Source organism: Pteropus vampyrus, unplaced genomic scaffold, assembly GCF_000151845.1.
Source record: "Pteropus vampyrus isolate Shadow unplaced genomic scaffold, Pvam_2.0 Scaffold193, whole genome shotgun sequence".
NCBI classification, from domain to species: Eukaryota; Metazoa; Chordata; class Mammalia; order Chiroptera; family Pteropodidae; genus Pteropus; species Pteropus vampyrus.
In genome coordinates, this window is record NW_011888974.1 from 3,414,772 (window position 1) to 3,435,599 (window position 20,828).

The 20,828-nt window shown below is 51.4% G+C and overlaps 2 protein-coding genes across 2 annotated transcripts; both read left to right on the plus strand.

Moving 5' to 3' along the window:
* The first annotated feature begins 891 nt into the window (after positions 1–891).
* On the plus strand, positions 892–1,508 carry LOC111746536 (60S ribosomal protein L23a-like). Its single transcript, XM_023537542.1, is given in 3 exon segments — positions 892–982; positions 1,088–1,154; positions 1,156–1,508. Coding segments are annotated over 3 exon segments (468 nt in total). The 3' UTR covers positions 1,466–1,508.
* Positions 1,509–4,931: 3,423 nt separating this feature from the next.
* On the plus strand, positions 4,932–20,208 carry EPHB4 (EPH receptor B4). Its single transcript, XM_011371614.1, has 17 exons — positions 4,932–5,478; positions 8,235–8,305; positions 8,542–8,829; positions 9,515–9,911; positions 10,643–10,798; positions 10,975–11,307; positions 11,635–11,759; positions 12,160–12,325; positions 13,407–13,509; positions 13,713–13,777; positions 13,899–14,012; positions 14,117–14,364; positions 16,706–16,921; positions 17,225–17,374; positions 17,772–17,965; positions 18,155–18,310; positions 19,455–20,208. Exons 1-17 carry the CDS (start codon positions 5,427–5,429, stop codon positions 19,582–19,584), a joined length of 2,964 nt encoding a protein of 987 aa, XP_011369916.1. The 5' UTR covers positions 4,932–5,426; the 3' UTR covers positions 19,585–20,208.
* The last annotated feature ends 620 nt before the right edge of the window (positions 20,209–20,828 follow it).

Here is a 20,828-nt window from a genome sequence, read left to right on the forward strand (position 1 = left end):
CATAGGAATCTCAAAGTCAACATGCCCATCATCTTCCTTTCCTGTGGTCTGTTTCACTAGTTCCTACCTAGCTGCTGGAGTCTGAAACTTGAATCATGCTTGATTTCGGTCTCCCTGACCTCCCCACAGCCAGGTTCCAAGTCCTGCCTACTCTAGCTCTTTAACATCTCTTGAATCTTCCCCCAAGACACCCTGCGCCCCCTACACCCCCACCCCCCCCCACACACACACGGACGACATGTGTTCGAGCCCTCCCTGTCATTTGGAGAACTGCATTTAGTTTCTCTGCCTTCTGTCTTGATCCTTTTCAACCTATTCTCGTACAAGTGGGATCTTTCTAGACAAATCCACCAATATTGTTTCTTTGCTGAAAACCCTTTGGTGGCTCCCAAGGTATTCAGGACAAGCCCACACTTGGTCTTGCAATGACCAAGGCTGGCCATTGCTCCTCTCCAGATTATCCATTGTCACTGTCTTTGCACAGCACATCCTGGCATTGTTAACTCTGGCAGCTTGGGGACAATCTCACAAGTTCATGCTGTGGTATCTGCTCCTCCTTCTGCCTTTAAAGCAACCTTTCCTGCCAGTCTCCTCTAGGACTCATTTAGACAGCATTATCTTCTCCAGAAAGCTCACCTTGATCTTGCAGGCTAGATTCGGTGTGCTTCCTACTTGATCCCATAGGACCCTCTGTATGCCACCTTTTATACTCAACACATAGCCTCCTATATTAGCGGTTTCATGGCTAGTTCTAGCCCTGGGATGTCAAGTCCTGGAAGGCAGAGGATGACTTTGTGTCCCCAGTCCAGTCCCAAATATTCAATAAATAATTGCTGAGTAAATTAAAGAATGACTAGTCAATAAAGAATAGTTAATGAGCTTTTCAAGAAGATGGCGCTGAAAGCAAAGAAGGAAGACCTTGCCCCTCCCAAAGCCAAAGCCAAAGCAAAATCTTTGAAAGCAAAGAAAGCAGAGCTGAAAGCCACAAAAAAAAAAAAAAGAAGAAGGAGGAGGAGGAGGAGGAGAAGGAGAAGGAGAAGGAGAAGGAGAAGGAGAAGGAGAAGGAGAAGGAGAAGGAGGAGAAGGAGAAGAAAGAAGAAGAAGAAGAAGAAGATATGCATGTCACCCACCTTCTGAAGGCCCAAGACACTGTGGCCAAAGGCAACCCAAATATCTTCAGAAGAGCGCCCCCAAGAAAAACAAGCTTGACCACTGTACTATCATTAAGTTCCTCCTGACTACTGAGTCAGCCATGAAGACGATAGAAGACAATGATACACTTGTGTTCATTGTGGATGTCAAGACCAATAAGCACCAGATCAAACAGGCTGTGAAGGAGCTATACAACGTTGATGTGGCCAAAGTCAACACCCTGATCAGGCCTGATGGAGAGAAGAAGGCATATGTTCAGCTGGCTCCTGACTATGATGCTTTGGATGTTGCCAAGAAAATTGGGATCATCTAAACTGAGTCCAGCTGGCTAATTCTAAATATAAAAATTTTTCACTGTATGTTTATGTCGAGTTCTGATTGGGCTGCGGGGAGGCCATACTGTGTTGTATACACATTATAGATAATGGTGTTTGGACCAAAAAAAAGAATAGTTAATGAATATTTACTGACTATTTACTATGGACCAGATCTGTACTGGACTTACAGTGTATGTTAAGTATATGTTGCACTGCTTTCGTGAAATTTAGGGCCACGTACAAGTAAATATACAATCACTAATAAATTAATAAAGGTTTTTATGTGCATGTCTATTACAATTTTGTATTTGATTAGTTCAGCAAGATTTGTGGTAATCAGATGAGGTGTGGATTCAGGTTTTGTGAATCTTGAAGTTTATACAATTTGGAGAACACTAATTAAGAAAACAAAAACAAAATTAGAATACAAAATTAGGTATAAAAATTAATGTTTATTTAGATTGAGAAATCACAACAAGTTGCAAATGTTAAGGTGACAAATACCATACATGTTATAAAAGTGATTTGTAGTAAATAAGTGCTCAATACACCTCTATAATATTTTCATGTCCTACCTTTTTCTTACATGTCTACTCTTTGACCACCTCTTCATATGATAATTTTGTATTTATATTTTCTATTCTTTCTATATCTCAGTCTTCCCTTTAGTATGGCCAATTGAAATTTTTTTCTTTCATTGTTGAGAGTTTATAAAAGTTTCTTTTGGCTTTACAACTCATTATTTGTAAAGTTAAAACTTCTATCAAATTCCTTTCCTGCAAGAGCTGTAAGATTCCAGGCCATTTCAAATGTTCACAAGTTGTGACTCACTTTAAAAACTGTTTAAATCTACGGCACTCATTAACCAGGGGGGTAGGAGGAGTCAGGCAGGTGAGGGGTACACAAGTGTAAACTTCTGAGCTTCCAGGTAAACTTAACTTTAGACTCAACAGGGTTAGGTGGGCTGAGATATGGGAAGAGGAGTGATAATTTCTACAATTAATGTGAAAAGAGATGATTTGTTGTTTGTTTAGTACATATAGGAAAAGTCCTAACTCCAAGACTGCTCTAAACAACTGTTACGATGTAGATAAGCAAAAAGAAAACCCTGCCAGCAGTTTAGGGGGTGCTCCACATGGGTACTGCCATGGCAATGAGGGATAGCAGCATAGTGATCACGGGCAGGGGACAGGGTGACAGCCAAATATTTGGAGTGGGAGGACGGTGAAATGCCCTAAGTGTTCTAATAATGAGGAAAGGAAGACCTGAGATTTATTTGGGCCAATCCAAATAGTGACATGGATGCTCACCTGTGTAATGTAATTCAGTAGATACTGCATTGACTTGCCTAGGAAGTGGTCCTGGGTGGTCAGAGGGTATAGGAAATGACCTCACATCTACAGGATAGATAGGTGATTCCTGAGTATTGGAGTGAAAATCTCAGCTATCATCTCCATGGAAAGAAGAAATGGGATTTCCACCAGTTTATAATCTTTGAGGCCAGGAGCCATGTTTTACAAATCTTGCAAACTAGCACAGTGATTACCCAGCACATAGTAGATGCTCAATAAAGGTTTCATTTTATTCATTCTTTTATTAGTATACACTATGTACTAGGAAACGGATTATATGCTGGAAGAGGTGGGGGTGGGATATGTGGACTCAATGATATGGGATCTATTGGGTATTTTCTCACCGAAGATGCTTTCTTCTCTCTAGCTGAGGGTAGTCTGGTCCTCAAGGGTCAGAAATATAGGGTTCAAATCTGCAGTGAGCTATTACACTATTTTACCCCACTGTCTTATCAGTGTCTTATTCCACTCTACCTGATTTCTCTGTGTATCTGGGTCTCTCTCTGCCATTCAGGCCATGTACCCCTCCACCCCATATGATGAATTATGATTCATCTATAATGATGCACCCCCCCCATCACCACCACTAAATGAGAAATTCAAGCAGAGCCCAGGAAACAACAGAGATAGTTTTAGAGGAGAGAATCTGAGTGCAAAACAAATGCAGGGAAAGGGAGGTGGGATGTAACCTGGAAGAGAAGCTGAATAAGAGAAGGGAGACGACTCGGATCAGGGAGAGAGGAAGGGTATTCCCAGCCCCTGCCTGGTCTGCCTGGCTCCAGCCAAGTCGGCTGTTTCCTGCCCTCTGTGACCCCCCCACCCCCATCCAGAGCAGAACTCAGGCAGGGCAGCGTGGAAGGGCAGGGGTGTGGGGAGAACCACTTTGTGGCAGGAAGATAAGTGAACAGGGACAAGAGGTCACTGCAGCCTGGCTGTCCTCTCTAGGGGGTTAGAGGCGCTTGGCAGTCCCCCAGGCATCAGGGACTCCTTCCCTCTCCATTGGCTCAACTCCTCCAGACTCTGTCCTCCTCAAATGCTTTGAGTCTCAGCCCTTTCCTCCCAGCTCTTCCACTGGAGGACTCTTGCAGAACCCTCCATTCACCCCATGACCTCCGCTATGTACCCTGACATAGAAGCGGGTTGCTTTCCCGGACCCTCCCTTATAACTGATGGGATGGGAGTGGTTGTTGGTGGTGGTGGTGGCAATCAGAGGAAGGACTCTCCCAGCCATCCCTTGGGCCCCCAGGAGCCAGACAGGAAACAGCCTCAGGAAGAGAGCGGCAGCCTGGGCCCCAGCCCTAGCCGCAGAGGTCAGGGCTGCGGGCGGCGCGGAGCCCTCCTAAACGCGACAGTGAGAATGAGGACGGTGATTTGGGAATCCATCCGGACTGACACTCTCTCTCTCTCTCTCTCTCTCTCTCTCTCTCTCTCTCTCTCTCTCTCTCTCTCTCTCACAACTATCTTTTACTTACCCCTGCTTCCTATACTTTTCTATATTCCCCATCTCAACCCAGTTGTCTCACTCTCTTCCCACATTTTTCAGCGCCAAGCTGCGAACATGGGAGGTCCTCCATACTTAATATTTTGTTGAGTGATTGTGTGAACATTCGCTCTAGGGTTATCTAAGCTGAGATCACTGCCTCGGGGATCGCTTGGTCACCCTCCATCCTCTAAAGCTTCCCCAAAACACTGTCCTCTGCGCCAAGTAGGGGGTCGCACCCAGAAGAATCCAAAGTCCTAAAGAGGATCATGTGCACTTCCATGCGGCCCCCGGCGCTACTGAGTGTGCTTCTCTGCTCCCTAGTGTATGCCGGGTTCGGGCCTGCGCCGGGGATCCCCGCGCCCTGGCCCGGACACCCGCGGTCCTGGCCAGGGCGAACAGCCACTGTGCACGTCTCGGCGGTAGGTGAGTTCCGTGCCTGATGCCTCTCCTTCTCCAAACTTTCTCCCAACTTCCCGACCTCCTCCACTTGGCGCTCAGCTCCGCTTCCCTCATGAATTATTCAGCAGCGCGCACTCCAATCAGCGCGCCCCGACCTCCTGACGGAGCCCAGGCTGGGGGGCGGCTACCACCGCCCCCCGCGCGCCCCTCCCTCTCAGGCCAGGCGCTGCGCAGCCCAGTCCTAGCCCCGCCCAGCCCCAGCCTCCGGCCCAGCTCCGAAGTCTCCCTCCCTCTTGCTCTGTCCCGGCTCCGGCTTCCACCCTCCCCGCCGGAGCAGAGCGCACTCGGACCCGCGGCGCGAGCAGCGCCAGTCCAGGGAGGGGGTGGAGACCGCGCGCGGCAGGCCCACCCCCAGCCGGGGCGAGACCCCGAGACCCCGAGGCCCCAGGGGACCCACACTCCGGCCACGTCTCGCTCTGCGCCCGCCCGACGCGACCCCTGCAAGGACGTCCCCAGTCCTCCCGCCCTCGCGCGCTACTAGGACGCGGGGCCACACCTGAGCACTGCTGCCCGGTGCCGGGCGCGCCCGCATGGGCCAGCGCTGAGGCCCGAACCGAGAGTCCCACGCGGGGAATCGGCGTCTACCCAGTCGGAGGGGTTCAGACCTGGGGGGGCTAGCGCCCCCCAAACTCAGATCGAATCTAACCGGAGCAAGGCGGCGCCATGGAGCTCCGGACTCTTCTCTGCTGGGCTTCGCTCGCAGCCGCTTTAGAAGGTGAGTTTCCTTGGTGGTATCCCGCCGCTCTTGGTCCCCAGAATTGGGCCTCGGAGTGGATGGGCCGACCTCCCTCTACCCTTCCAGCGGCACCCCAGCCCAGAACTTATCGAACCAATAGTGTTAGGCCGGGTGGGGGGGGCGGGGAGGAGGCGGCCCGGCAGGGACTGGAGTTTTCTTTTGTTTGGGAGAGAGATGGAGTCGGGCTCCGTCCCGGGACGTTCCCCTGCCCCAGCTCCCCAGACTCTCACTCCTGACTCCAGACGCCCTCGGCATCCTCTCCTTTTCTCCCTACTCCAATCTTCAAAACGCCAGAGTTTCTGTCCTTCTTCCCATCTCCACCAAACAGAAAAGAGGAAACTTTCTGGAGGAACAACTACAGACGAGGCAGAACTTTGTGCTAGGCCATAAACTGCCCCCACCCCTCATTCCTTAGTACTCACACCTTTATCTTGCAATTCCACACACCTCTGTTAGGATGGCCACCTTGTGTCACTCACATTTCAAATCCCCAGATCTCTTCCAAAGTCACTGCCCCTGCAACAGCGAAGCCCTCTTCCTGATTTCCCCAGGCTGCACCCCAACCCTTTAAATGCTCTTTAGACCCCAGCCCTGCCCAAGTCCGAGACAAACTGGCTTTCCTCCGACCTTACAGGCCAGCAGAAACTGACCTGTGCAGGCCCTGTGCCGCCCTAACTCAGCCTAACACCACCTCCTAGTCTCTAAATTTCTAATTTTTCCATACCCCCCGCCAAACGTTCCTTCATCCATTAGTCTCATCCCTCTCCTTACCCCCTAGAGGGGGAACCAAGGGCCCTATAAACCCTCCTCCTAACAGCCCTAATCTCCTTTCAATGAACTGCCTCCTTCCCCCTCTTCACTGCCTGAAATCAAAGGGGTCTCTGGGGAGGGATCTTTGGGGGGCTGCTGAGGAGGAGGAATCAAAGGCAGTTAGAAACCCCTCTCCCCCAGGCTGGGCAGTGCTGCTCCGTGCTGGGGATCAAAGGCTGGGTGTGGGGAGAGGGGAGACTGGCCTAGCTCAGAGAAAAAAGGAGAAAGAACTGTAGGAGTGAGAAAGGAAAGCAGAGCCGAGAGAAAACCCACTAGGCCAAAGTGGCGTGAGAGGGAAAGAAATACGCAAAAATGAAGAAGGAATCACTACTTATTCCTGTTAACAAAGTGCTTTCCAAGCCTCGGGCCCTTACTGAGAGCTTTGGTTTCCACAGCCCTGGGAGTGGGAGGAATTGTCCCATTTTACAGATGAGGAGCCTGAGGCTTGGAAGGGTTAAATAATTTATCTAAGGTCATGTGCCCCAGTGAAGGCGAAAGGTAGGAGACAAAAGGGAGGAGAGAGACAGTCAGAAAGAGAAATGGAGGTAGACAGAGCTGGGGAGAGAGCTGAGAGGCAAGGGAGCTGACAGATCAAAGAAAGCTAGAGGAGGAGAGACCAAGATAGGGTGAGAGAAAGTGAGCCGCTCCGCATAGGGGACTGCCCTGAAACAGACAGTGTGTAAATTGGAGACAGGAAAACACTATCCAGGCTGGAACAATGGAGGGTGGAGACGGCAGCCTCTATCCACCCCCTTCCCAGAACCCGGGCATCCTGTCCCCAGCATGCTGGGCTGTCTCCTGCCACCCGTGGGGGCTAGGGCTTCACCTAGGACAGGCCAGGCCCCTCCCACCGCACACCTTTGCCTCTATAGACATCACTTGTTCCCCGGGAGGACGCTGCCCCACTCACCTCTCTTTCCTTCTCTTCTGCAGCCCCCACGGGAAGAGGGGGGCCTGGTCCCAGGTATGCTGCTGGCTCACTTAGGGGCCCCCACTCTCTTCCTCCCAGGGCAGGCCTTAAGGCCCTCCACCTTGCCCTGGCCTCCAAGGGGATTCTCCTCTCCCTCCACCCTCCACTGCCAGGGCCTTTGCAGTTTCCTCTAATCCCCCACTTCCTCCTGAGCCTTGCCCTTCCCCTGAGGTCCCTCCCCTAGGCCAAGCAGAGCCAGGTGTGTTCACACACACACACACACACACACACACACACACACACACACACACACCCCTTAAAGTCTCCTCCCCTTTTCCTTCCCATAACCAAATCCAGATGTGAGGCCTCTGCTCTCAGGAGCCAGGGCGGGAAGGAACCCAAGTGTCCAGGCCTCCAGCATTTACTCCTCTGACAGCAGTGAGCCCGGGAGGGGTGGGTAGCTGAGAGGGAGGATCAGAATTGGGCCTCAGGAGCTGAGCACCACATTCCAGGATCTGAAGGACCTGAACTGTTGTGTCCCAAAAGGCAAGTGAGGATTTGGAAGAGTAGAGTTGTGGGGAGGGAGGCAACAACTTCGAGATTGGGGAAGTGGAGTCTGAGCCAGGCCCTGTAGGGAGGAGTGTCTTCATGCCATCAGCCCTTTACTCACCACAGGGTCAGGGTTCTAGTTTAATCCTTTCTAAGCTGTTTGCCTGGCTCCCCCTCTCCTCCAGGGCACATTGATTCACGGAGGCCTTCATCTAGGAGTCCCGAGAGGGCAGCTCAAGCCTGCCAGCTGTTAAGGGTGGGGTTGGCATTCAGAAAAAGAGGCGAAAAATGGTGGGAGCTGAGGCCAGGGTTCACTCTCCTTCTCCCCTCTTCTCTGTCTGCTTAACTCCAATTTAGAGCTAAGAGGACTTCCCTGTCTCTGTTCCTAGGGATCTGGTCTACCTGATGTCTCCCCCAAGCATTGATTGACTCTGTGTCTATCTGTCTGTCTGTCTGTCTGTCTTAGAGACCCTACTAAACACAAAACTGGAAACTGCTGATCTGAAGTGGGTAACATTCCCTCAGGTGGAGGGGCAGGTAAGAGCTGGGCCCAGGAGCTGGGGTTCAGGAGGGAAACTGAGGGAGAAGGGACGAGGGGCACCAGTGCTGAACTGCTTAACTGCCCCTTAGATCACAGCAGTGGGAACAAGTATGCTCTGAGCTCTTGCTCTCAGAAGTCTCCTTCCTTAGTCCCTCCTGTTTTATGACAAATACCCTCCCACTGACCTTCAACCCCTTCAGCAGCCCCCACACTGATCCTCTTCTCCCCACAGTGGGAAGAGCTGAGTGGCCTGGATGAAGAGCAGCACAGCGTTCGGACTTATGAGGTGTGTGACATGCAGCGGGCCCCAGGCCTGGCCCACTGGCTGCGTACAGGCTGGGTCCCGCGGCAAGGCGCTGTCCACGTATACGCCACATTGCGCTTCACCATGCTGGAGTGCCTGTCCCTGCCCCGGGCCGGGCGCTCCTGCAAGGAGACCTTTACGGTCTTTTACTTCGAGAGCGACACTGACACGGCCACAGCCCTCACACCAGCCTGGATGGAGAACCCGTACATCAAGGTACCCAGGCTCCAGGGGCTGGGGCAGTCCTGTGGTCTAGAGGCAATGGAGGTGAACTTCCAAGGGCCAGGGTACTGGATGCTGAAAGCAGGAGCCTCAGGTCTGAGGAAGGAAGAAGGTAGTCTGCTAGGTGGAACAGCAGCATGCAGTTGGGCTGCCCCCCTGGCGCCCAGGGGGAGTCTTCTCCATCACTCTACTCCACTGTACTTGGGCCACCTTACACTTCCTCCTTTCTCCTACTACCATTCACCCTGGAATCCCTTCTCTCTCCCTCTTCTACTACTCTTCTAAGTTCCAGCTGCAAGGTCTCCTCTGGAATGCCTTTGCTGAGATGTCCCACCAGTGATAACACTCATCATACTTTATAACTTGTCTGTGTTTTCTTTCATTTCTGTTTCCTTAGCACTGAATTCAGGGCCTGGCATAGAGTAGATATTGATAAATATTTGTAGGACGAGTGAATGAACGGAAAGGGTGTGCAGGGCAGAGGCTAGACACATAGTAGGAGCACAGCAAGTATTCATGGACAATGTTGGAGCTTTCAGGACCAGTGTAGGTGGAGAGAAGGTTCTGGAACAGGAACCCAGGAGGTCAGGGAGAAGGCGAGCTAGGTAGAAGAAGACAGTCTACTGGGTCCTTAGGGAGTGGAGGACAGCGGCAGTGAGTCTCTTCTCCAACCTGGCAGGTGGACACAGTGGCTGCTGAGCACCTGACCCGAAAGCGCCCTGGGGCTGAGGCAACCGGGAAGGTGAATGTCAAGACTTTGCGTCTGGGCCCACTCACCAAGGCCGGCTTCTACCTGGCTTTCCAGGACCAGGGCGCCTGCATGGCCCTGCTGTCCCTGCACCTCTTCTACAAAAAGTGTGCCCAGCTGACCGTGAACCTCACCCGCTTCCCGGAGACTGTTCCTCGGGAACTTGTGGTACCTGTGGCAGGAAGCTGCGTGGCCGATGCCGTCCCTGCTCCTGGCCCCAGTCCCAGCCTCTACTGCCGGGAGGATGGACAGTGGGCCGAACAGCCAGTAACTGGCTGCAGCTGTACTCCTGGGTTTGAGGCTGCCGAGGGGAATACCAGGTGCCGAGGTGAGGGCTGGCATGTCCCTGATAGAGCATTGGCCATCCATGTCGGAAGGTCCCATACCCTGCTCTTGGACCCACTTCTTAAATTTCTATTTCGAACATTCTTTGCTATTCTGGGCACTCGGTTCCTGGAGCTCTTGCTCCTGTTTTCATCCCTCCTCCCTCCTCCTACCCCCCAGCATGAGTTCTGAGCCCTTCGTCACTTCCACACTCTTCCTCCTAACTACGTCCGCTCTTTTCAGGACACGGGAGACTGCAGGGAGGCAGGACTGTCCTCAGGTGTGGGGGACCTTGTTAGACTTAGAGGACAAAGGCATCAGGGTCTTCATTTTGTCTATTCCTGGGTATTTTCACATTATAATAGATGAAGTAAGAATGTCAAATGCTGTGTTTGTTCCTCACCATGTCGGTATTATGGTGGCTGTTAGATCAGCTGCTATATCTTGCTAATAAAGAAATGCATGAGTTTCTATGTCACAAATTTTTCTTCATATTTTAATCTGGTTTCCTTTGTAATCCTGTATGTTTTGTGGTGTGCATTTAAAGTCATTCTGAGCAGGGATCTGTGGGGCAGTGAGGTTCAGGGTTAATCCCTAATCTGGAGGTCTCGTCCTCTTAGAGGTGAGGTTTCTGAGCTCCTTCTGCCCTGTTTTCCCCCCTGTGCACTTCATGCAACCTTAAGAGCAGTTGCTTGTTTTTGATGAATGTTTTGGTGAATGTCTTCTCTTTCTCAGCCTGTGCCCAGGGCACCTTCAAGCCCTTGTCTGGGGAGGGACCCTGCCAGCCGTGCCCAGCCAACAGCCACTCTAACACCATTGGCTCGCCTATCTGCCAATGCCGCGTCGGGTATTTCCGGGCCCGCACAGACCCTCGGAGTGCACCCTGCACGAGTAAGTGACCAGTGACCCCTCAGGTGGATCCCCACCTTAGCCCCCATCCTCCCAGGCCTTCCTTCTCTTGACCCTGGCCCGCTGGTGCCCAGCCAAGTCATCGTGGCTGCTTATCTGTCCCACTGCCCACCCCTCGAATCTGCTTAGCCTCTGTCTGACTCCCTGGTCTCCCTCAGCCCCTCCATCAGCTCCGAGAAGCGTAGTTCCCCGCCTGAACGGCTCCTCCCTGCGCCTGGAGTGGAGTGCCCCGCTTGAGTCAGGTGGCCGGGAGGACCTCACCTACGCACTTCGCTGCCGGGAGTGCCGTCCTGGGGGTTCCTGCACACCCTGCGGAGGAGACCTGACTTTCGACCCTGGCCCCCGGGACCTGGTGGAGTCCTGGGTGGCAATTCGTGGGCTTCGTCCTGACTTCACCTATACCTTCGAGGTCACTGCTTTAAATGGGGTATCCTCCTTAGCCAGCGGGCCAGTCTCATTTGAGGCTGTGAATGTCACCACTGACCGTGAAGGTGAGACTGAGGGCTGGGGACAGCCTGTGATCGGATGGGAGAGATGTTGGTGGGAGAGGTCAGTGAGGCCTAACGGAAAATAAAGGCAGAGGCTGTGGAGTGGGGTCCCTAGGAGGTACGGAGAGTCAGGCTTTGGTGGAAAAAGGCAGAAAGATAGTTAAAAAGATTCAAAAGTAGTCTGGAGAGTTGAGGATGGGGCAGAGAGAGCCTGGAGGAATTCTTGAAACGGCTGGAAGACCGAGACAAGTATAGCCAACAGAAGAACTGGGAAAGGTAAGGGACAGACCTGCCATGTGGCAGAGCCCCAACGTGTCCCATCTCTCTCAGTGCCGCCCCCAGTGTCTGACATCCGGGTGACACGGTCATCACCCAGCAGCTTGAGCCTGGCTTGGGCGGTCCCTCAAGCACACAGTGGAGCAGTGCTGGACTATGAGGTCAAGTACCATGAGAAGGTGAGACCAGGCCCTGTCCCGAGGGTAGGGATGGGCAGTGGGACCTGCCCCCAGGGCAGGACGCCTGAATTGCAGGCTCTTGAATTTCAGCTCTGCTACTTAACTAGCTGAGTGACCTTCAACTAGCCCTTTGGCATCTCTGAGCTCAGTATCCTCATCTGTAAAATAGTTGTGATAATGGTGCTAAACCCACAGAATTGCTGCAGGGATTAAATGAGAAAATTAATGCAAAACACTTGACCCAGTGCATGTAAGTGAGCACAAGACCTCACCTGCTATGCAGCAGGCCCAAGATGCTAGTGATGGGGTGGGGGGGGGGGGGGCGGGGCAGGGAGAGGTGGGAAGAACATCAGAAATTGGGAACCTGAACTTACGTCCAGCCCCTCCTGCTCCTGGACAGGGTGCAGAAGGCCCTAGCAGTGTGCGGTTCCTGAAGACATCAGAAAACCGGGCAGAGCTACGGGGGCTGAAGCGAGGAGCCAGCTACCTGGTCCAGGTGCGGGCGCGCTCTGAGGCTGGCTATGGACCCTTCGGCCAGGAGCATCATAGCCAGACTCAGCTAGATGGTGAGCCTGGGGAGCAGGGCATGGGCGGGGGTGCTGCCGCAGAAGGACCCTCAAAGTCATACCCCCGTGTTCCTCTTTCACCTTAAAGGCACTTTGGCCTGGTGAGGAGAGCATAGAAACCCAAACCAACAGCTGGGTGTGAAGACCCGCTCAGCGGCCTTTCAGCTAGCCGTGTGACCTTTAGCAAAAACGTGACCCCTGAGCCCCAGCTTTCTCATCAAAAAAAAAAAGGAAATATGAGGTGTCTCTCATGGGGCTCCAAGGATTAAATGAGGTGACACCTCTTAGTTGTAATATGCTGGCCCAGTGGTTTTCTAAACTTTAAAACTTTTTTAAAGTTTTGAGATATGATTTATATACCATGTAGTTCACCTATTTAAAGTGTACATTTTATTGGCTTTTAGTGTAGTCATGGAGTTGTACAACCATCACCACAGTTAATTCTAGAACATTTCAGCACCCCCAAAAGAGACCTTATACCCCTTCCATCACCCCCCAGCCCCTGTCAAAAACGAATCTACTTCCTGTCTATGAATTTGCCTATTCCAGACATTTCATACAAATGGAATCAATCATACAATAAGTCTTTTGTGACTGGCTTCTTTCACTTGATCTAATGTTTTCAAGGTTCATCCAGTTTTAGCATGTAGCATGTATTCATTTCTTTTATAGCTGAAAAATGTTTCATTGTATGGCCATAGCATGTTTTATTTATCCACCACTGAACCTTGGAGTTGTTTCCACTTTGGGGCTATAAACCCTTTCATTTTTATTTAGCCTTTGGAAACTTTCATTCACATGAGACTTTTTGTGGTCACCAGTATTTATAACAGAACAAAATCCAACCCTCTCTAGCAGTAATAAGGCTGGGAAACTTTATTCCTTTTTCTGGGGGGCTCTGGAGGGACCCACAGGCCTGTAGAAAGCAGTTTGAAAAACTGTGCTTCCCAAAACCTGCCTCTCCTTCGTCCTACTCCACCTGCCACACTTTTCTCAGGGGAACCACAGCTCACATTCATAAGGCTGGTGCAGGGCCCCCAGGGGTCATCAGGTTCTCCTGATCATGTTTTTTCTACCCCAGAGAATGAGAGTTGGCGGGAGCAGCTGGCTCTGATTGCAGGCACTGCGGTCGTGGGCGTGGTGCTGGTCCTGGTGGTCATCATCATCGCTGTTCTCTGCCTCAGGTGAGGGCTCGGTGCACCTACAGGCCCCTGTGAAACCCCTTTAGATGGCCACCTGCCCTCTTGCTCCAGGGCAAGCATCCCTCAATGTCCCAGGAGCCCATTTCCACTTTGAATCTTCTCTGGTCCCTGCTTCTCTCTTCCATCCTGTCTCTTTGGGAACATATAAGTGACTCAGTTTACCTTTTCTTCCCCATTGTCTATAGGAAGCAGAGCAGTGGAAGAGAAGCTGAATATTCAGACAAACATGGACAGTATCTCATCGGGCACGGTGGGTAGGCCTATCCTGAAGGAAACAGGGCTGGGGCAAGGATGTGAGCCAAGGCTGTGAGCTAAGGGCTTCTGAGTGCAGGGGAAGTTACTCTGCTAACGGGCCCTGCATGATTCCTCAGGTACTAAGGTCTACATTGACCCTTTCACTTACGAAGACCCTAATGAGGCTGTGAGGGAATTCGCAAAAGAGATCGATGTCTCTTATGTCAAGATTGAAGAGGTGATTGGCGCAGGTGAGAGGAAAGATGCCTGGTTACCCCAGAGGAGAATGGGATAGGGAGGGAAGGCAAGGCCAGATCAAGCCAAGGAGAGCTGACCCTTTGCATCCTTTCTAAAGGCGAGTTTGGAGAGGTGTGCCGGGGGCGACTCAAGGCCCCAGGGAAGAAGGAGAGCTGTGTGGCCATCAAGACCCTGAAGGGTGGTTACACGGAGCGGCAGCGGCGGGAGTTCCTGAGTGAGGCCTCCATCATGGGCCAGTTTGAGCACCCCAACATCATCCGATTGGAGGGCGTGGTCACCAACAGCGTGCCTGTCATGATCCTCACTGAGTTCATGGAGAATGGTGCCCTGGACTCCTTCTTGCGGGTGAGTTCCGCTCCTTCCAGCCTCCTGCATCCTCTCATGCACCCCCAGTGCAGTCAAGGAGTTCAGAACCCAGGACAGATGGTGCATCCCACATCATTTGCCCCCTGCCCTTCATTCTCCCTTCAGGAAAGGTTGAGCCTTTGGGAATGCCTCTTCCTTAGGCCATAGGTGGAATTGGCTTGTCTGTGAGGCAGTTGACCCTAGTATATAAGGGATCATCATTTGTCTTTTTGACAAAATTTTCTCAGTTCCTCTTGAGCACCAGCCACTGTCTTAGGCCTCAGGAATAAAGCCATGAACATCTCTACTCTTGGGAAACTGATAGTGTAATGGGGGAGACTGAAAATTAACAAGTAAATAAGCTTTTCTAAAAAGTAAACAGGTAGTTTCAGATGTGAAAAATAAATAAGGTCATGGAATAATGGCTAGAGATGATGGGGAATAGCTTATTTTTGTCACTTTAACAGGTTTTATTGAATTATTATTCTTTTAACTTCACAGTGCTTTTTTTTAAAAATTCAAAACATTTTCCTACATAACAAAATAATATTGCATTTAATAAAGTTACAACAACTCTGGTATCCTCTAATATCCACATTTCCCCGGTTGTCCCCTTAATGTCCCTTACTGTTGGTTTATCCAAACCATCGTGCAGTTTTGTGATCAAGCATTGTCCTGGTGGTTATTGTTTTTGAGCCTCTTCTAAATCCAGGACAGTCCCTTGTCATGACCATGGCATGTTGAAGAACTGGGCTATTTGTTCCCTTGGTTATCTCATCTTGTGGATTTATCAGATTCTTCTCTGTGGGGTCATTTAGCTCATTTCTCTGTATTTCCTATAAGAGAAGCTATGTATAATATTGTGACATGTTCAAAAGTAAACCTAGTTGGCCAGCCTATATTGGGGGTGCTGTGAAGTTAACACCCCATGAGGAGACACAGGCCATCCGGCTCCCACCATGAGTGATGCTAAGGTTGACCTGGAATAGTGTGATGATGGCCCGACCCTCCCTGTGGGTACGGGAGTCTGTTCCATTGGTACCAGACTGAGATCTAGTAGCAGGAAGGGGAAAGGGGGTCTATTTTACAAGAGATGACATTTGAGTAGATTGGAAAGAGCCAGCCTTGAAAAGATGGTGGAGGAGAAGTGTGTTGAGGGCAGAGAGTAGAGACCAGAGTGGGCAGGAACTCAGCAGGTTCAAGAAGCAGAAAGGCCGGTGAGGCTAAACCCAGGGAGCAGAGGACCCATGGTGTACCCTGATGTAGATGGTGGCCAGGCCTTGTGGCCTTTGTCCAGAATTTGAGTTTGATTGGAAGTTCCAGGGGAAGCCTTTGGAGGGATTTTAGTAGGAGTGTGAGGTGGTTCAGGAGATTCCTTTGGTGGGTGCTGGGGAGCAAGAACAAAAGGAAACCAATGAGGAGACTTGAAATCATTCAGGTTGTTAGGGTTGCAGTGAGGTGCAGAGAAATGGTTGGATTTGGGATAGGTTTTGGAAGCAGGGCCAGTAGAACTTGCTGATGGATTATAAGTGGCAGGTGAGGAAAAGAAAGGAAGGAATCATGGAGGCTCTGAGGTCTATACCCTGAGTATCTGGCAAGAGGTGTTTCCATGAACTGTGATTTGAGGTCTGGGATAAGTGTAGGCTTGGAAGATGGATTCAGAATTCATTTTCTGGACTCTGTTCCTGGCCCTGCAGAGATGCCAAGGGTTCCCTGCATGCTAGCTGAATCTAGAAGATGGGATTAGTTAACCATCTATAACTGGTTGGCTTACCCGGTAAGAGCAAACTATAAAGGCCAAGGTTGGGATTTAGACCTTGGTTTTGGCACTGTGGTCGCTGATCATATCCTAATTCTTCACTGTTCTCTCAGTTGGTCCAAGAGGGCTGAGTGGGATTTTGGCTAGATCAGCACAAATGGGTGTCTACCTGTAGACAGTGCAGAGAACACTGTTGTCATAACTCTGTTGCTGATAAATAAAAAGAACATATTAAATCAAAAGCATTTGTTAAGTATTTCCCAGATATAAAGCACCATATTAGGTTAAATGGAAGAAAAAATTTAAATCTCTTCTTACAATCAAATTAACAGAGAACGAATGCATATATTTGAAATAGGAACCACTTATAAGTATTGCATTATGTCATGATAGCGCAGTAAGAGCTCAGAGAACTCGGGGTAAGATAAAAGAGGAGAGTTTACCTGGAAAGTCTGTAGACCTGCTTTACAGGTGAGTGTGAGATGGGTCTGAAAGTGCCAGATACAGTTTAGAATGTGGAAGGATGGGAGAATGGAGGGTGAGCTGTCCTAACTATGCCCCTCTCCCTTTTCTGGTCTCCAGCTGAATGACGGACAGTTCACTGTCATCCAGTTGGTGGGCATGTTACGGGGCATTGCCTCAGGCATGCGGTACCTTGCTGAAATGAGCTACGTCCACCGAGACCTGGCTGCCCGCAACATCCTGGTCAATAGCAACCTTGTCTGCAAGGTTTCTGACTTTGGCCTTTCCCGATTCCTGGAGGAGAACTCTTCTGACCCTACCTACACAAGCTCTCTGGTGAGGCTGGGGAACTGACATAGGAACTAGGTTCTTACGGCCAGGTGGAAAGGAAAGGTTGGAAAGGTGGGAGGCTGGGGGGTTGACAGCTCTGATCTAGGGACAGGATGTAGGAGCAGACCACGGATTGGGTGGTCAGCTCTGGGAACCCAACTTTCAGGTGTCGAGGAAAAGAATTGGAGAGCTGAGTGCTTGGGCCCCAGAAAGAAAGGAGGCCTGAGTTAGGAGGAAAAGAGAAGGCTGGGAGCAGAGTTCCTGGGTCTTGTGAGATCCTCAGTTCATCTTTACTTTCTTCATCTGTAGGGAGGAAAGATTCCAATCCGATGGACAGCCCCTGAGGCCATTGCTTTCAGGAAGTTCACATCTGCCAGTGATGCCTGGAGCTATGGTATTGTGATGTGGGAGGTCATGTCATTTGGAGAACGGCCATACTGGGATATGAGCAATCAGGATGTAAGTGTCCCACAGCCCTACCAAGCTTTCTTGAAATAGCCTCACCTGGGATGTGGGGTAAGGGTAGGGTTCCATGAGAGCTCATCACTGCTTGAGATGATGAAGGTGGCACAGTGTTGATCTTTGTACCCAAGAGTTTGATACAACATGTCTAGTCACAGAAGGACACAGGGATAGAGGGCAGGATTGGGAGGTTACACATCTGGATCAGAGCCCAAGAAGCTGCTGGGGCATTGAGCTACAGCCAGCCTCAGCCCCGGCTAGGAAGACCTCCAAATTTGCCGCAGTGAGGGGCTGTAGCACCCATCCTGGCATCTGCAAAGTTGCCATTTCTCTGGGGCCCTTTGGCATCCTCATTCTCCCTGGACATCCTCATCCATTGCTTCTGTCATTCCAGGTGATCAATGCCATTGAACAGGACTACCGGCTGCCCCCTCCCCCAGACTGCCCCACCTCCCTACATCAGCTCATGCTGGACTGTTGGCAGAAGGACAGGAATGCACGGCCCCGCTTCCCCCAGGTGGTTAGCGCCCTTGACAAGATGATCCGGAACCCTGCCAGCCTCAAAATCGTAGCCAGGGAAAACGGCGGGTGAGGACCCCTGAGACTGGGCCCTCCTTCCTGCACTTGGTCATCCCCCTGAGAACTTGCCTTCCCCCCAAAAAGTGTCTGTCCCTTTGGTGTGGGATTGTCCCCATCTGCCTCTCCAAGGCTGGGCTCAGTGTCCCCACCCTACACAGCCCTGGTACTCAGTACATCTTTCCTATCCTTGCCTCCCAGGGCCTCACACCCACTCCTGGATCAGCGACAGCCTCACTATTCAGCTTTTGGCTCTGTGGGTGAGTGGCTTCGAGCCATCAAGATGGGAAGATACGAAGAAAGTTTTGCAGCTGCTGGGTTTGGCTCCTTCGAGCTGGTCAGCCAGATCTCTGCTGAGTAAGTCGTGGCAAAAGCTGGAGGTGGGGGTTAGAGCCAAGCAGTCATAGGGGCACCTGGGGACCAGAATCAGGCCCACGGGTTCAGCAAGGGCCTTTGGGATCAACTCGTGGTGCCAGTTGTTTTCTAGAGCACTTACCCCAAAGCAATAATAGCTGCTGGGGCCAAGAGCCCAGGGAATCTTCCCGGCCAGCTGTGTCCCCCTCACCCCCTTGCACCATCTCAGCCCTGGTCCATCTCACTCCCTGCCTGGCAATCTGTATCTATCTTGGGGCATCTATCTGCATTCCAGACCCCGCTCTCACATTAACAATGTGTCAGCTCTGGATGTTTTTCCACCCATAAAAGGAGAAGATTGAACTAGGTTTTGGAGAACCTTTCCAGCTTTAATGTTAAATGGTTTTATGGTTCCAGTGCTTCCCAAATCGTTCTTTCCTAGTTTACATCTCTCTGGTATATCTCCTTTCTGCCTTCCCATTTCCCTCTCAAGGACTATTCTGGCCCCAGATTTGAATAACAAATAGAAAGAATAGAAATCTGGAACCTGAGTATCTGGGAGCGGGCCTGGGTACTCTCCTCCCAAACTTGTTTGAGCCTCACCTTGACACAGGTTCTTGCTCCCCATTTCCTACCTCTTCTTTTTTTCCTTATCTCAGTCTCCAGGCCTCAGGATGGAGGGGGAAGGCAGTTTGTTTTTCCCTCTTCCCTCCCCTTCCTCTCCACCCAGCCCTTCCTCTCTCAGGCCTTTTCCTTCTGATTTCTCCTTTAAAGCAATCTGTGCAGCCCCTTCCCCCACCCTCATTTTGTGGGGCTATCTCTTTTGTTCCTCCCCTTCTCTGATCCTCTTTCTTAATCCTTGCTGGAGCATCCATCCAAGCCGCAGCCCCCACCTCCCGCCTCTTGACCCCGCCCCCTGGGCCCAGGCCTGCAGAATACCTAACCCCACCCCCTATTGCGGCTGCGTAGAAGCAGTGAGCCCTGGCTCCTAAATCCTCCGGAAACTGCCCGGCAACTATGATGTGTGCCCCTCCCCCGCTGTCTTTCCTGATTGGCTGACAGTCCCAGTGACCAGGTTTCTGGAACTAAACCAGGGGAGTCGCTCTGGGAGCCCTATGGCCTCAACTAGCTCTCCGTTCTTCACCAGGGACCTGCTCCGAATTGGAGTCACTCTGGCGGGACACCAGAAGAAAATCCTGGCCAGTGTACAGCATATGAAGTCCCAGCCCAAACCTGGACCCTCGGGCGGGTCGGGAGCACCAGCCCCCCAGTACTGACCTACACCTCTTCGTCTGGCCCCACAACTCTGCAGCAGCAGGAATTCCCAGGCCAGGGAAATAGTTCCCCTTTTGGGGGCAGAGTCAGGTGGGGATCCAAGAAACTCCCATCCCTGTGCCCCACTGGATTGCACTTTGAAGCCATGGGGGTGGGGAGTTGACAATTTGGAGAGACAGGATTTGGGAATTATGCCATATGGGAGTATAGAAATAACATGCCCCCCAGGTGGGGAACCCCACACCAATGATGTGGGAGCCTTTCCCTCAGGATTGGGTGTGACCAGAGGGAAAAGAAGCACCCATAATCTGCCAACTTTCCAAGGGTGTTTGGCCCGATCCCCACGGCTTCCCTCTGATCCCCAGTTAGGGCCCCCAGGTGCCCCTCCTCATCTTGAGGGGCCACAGCCCTACAGACCTTGCAGACCAAAGAGAAGAGGGTGACAAGCCTCTGAGCTCGGGAGTGGAGTGCCGTGACGGGAGGCAGGAAAGGGGTGTCATGGCCCAGTGACAAATTCATTGGACTTAGATGTCCCAACCATGCTGCTGTCTCCACTGAACTCAGTTTTCCCTTGTAAATGCCCCTCCCCTATCTGCTGCCTTCATATTGAAGGTTTTTGAGTTTTATTTTTTGTTTTTGGTCTTATTTTTCCTTCGTTTTTGTTTTTCTACTGTCCTTGTCATAACTTTTTGTGTTGGGGGGACCTGTTTCATTATGGCCTCCTTTGCCCAAGTTGAAACATGGACCCACCCTTGTGTCTATTTTCAGACAGTGCCTTGGTCATACCACAACCCCCAGACATTTCCCTGCCCCACCAAGTACCCCCAAGCTGTGTCTACAAGGGGGTATGGGGGCGGGGGGCGGCGAGGTGGTATGGAAACCAGAGACAGACACCGGTGCTTGGAGGGGTTCTTAAATTATATTTAAAACGATTTTTTATATATATAAATAAAAGAAAAATGGGAGGTGTGGAAGCTCTGGGGCTGATTGGGAGTGGGAGATGGAGAAGGGAGGGGAGGGGAGGGAGATCTAGAGATGGGGCTGTGAGAGGCTGGGTGCTTAGTTCTCAGCCCCAGGGTGTGTTTGAGGTGGTGTGGTGGGGGCAGTGGAAGATGAGTCATTGGCAGCTGCTTCTAACAGGCTCCAAATGGCTCTGCGAAGAGCCTGGGGCACCTCCAGGGTGGGGCCACCCCCTGGCTCCCCTGCTCTGGGAGGGGGCTGTGTGAAGCAGAGGAGGCCCTGAGCT

Coding starts and splice junctions, on each gene's coding strand:
- EPHB4 (XM_011371614.1), top strand. CDS start 5,427: ATGGAGCTCCGGACTCTTCTCTGCTGGGCTTCGCTCGCAGCCGCTTTA. Junction 13,510..13,712: donor ATCGCTGTTCTCTGCCTCAG/GTGAGGGCTCGG, acceptor CATTGTCTATAG/GAAGCAGAGCAGTGGAAGAG. Junction 17,375..17,771: donor GGGATATGAGCAATCAGGAT/GTAAGTGTCCCA, acceptor CTGTCATTCCAG/GTGATCAATGCCATTGAACA.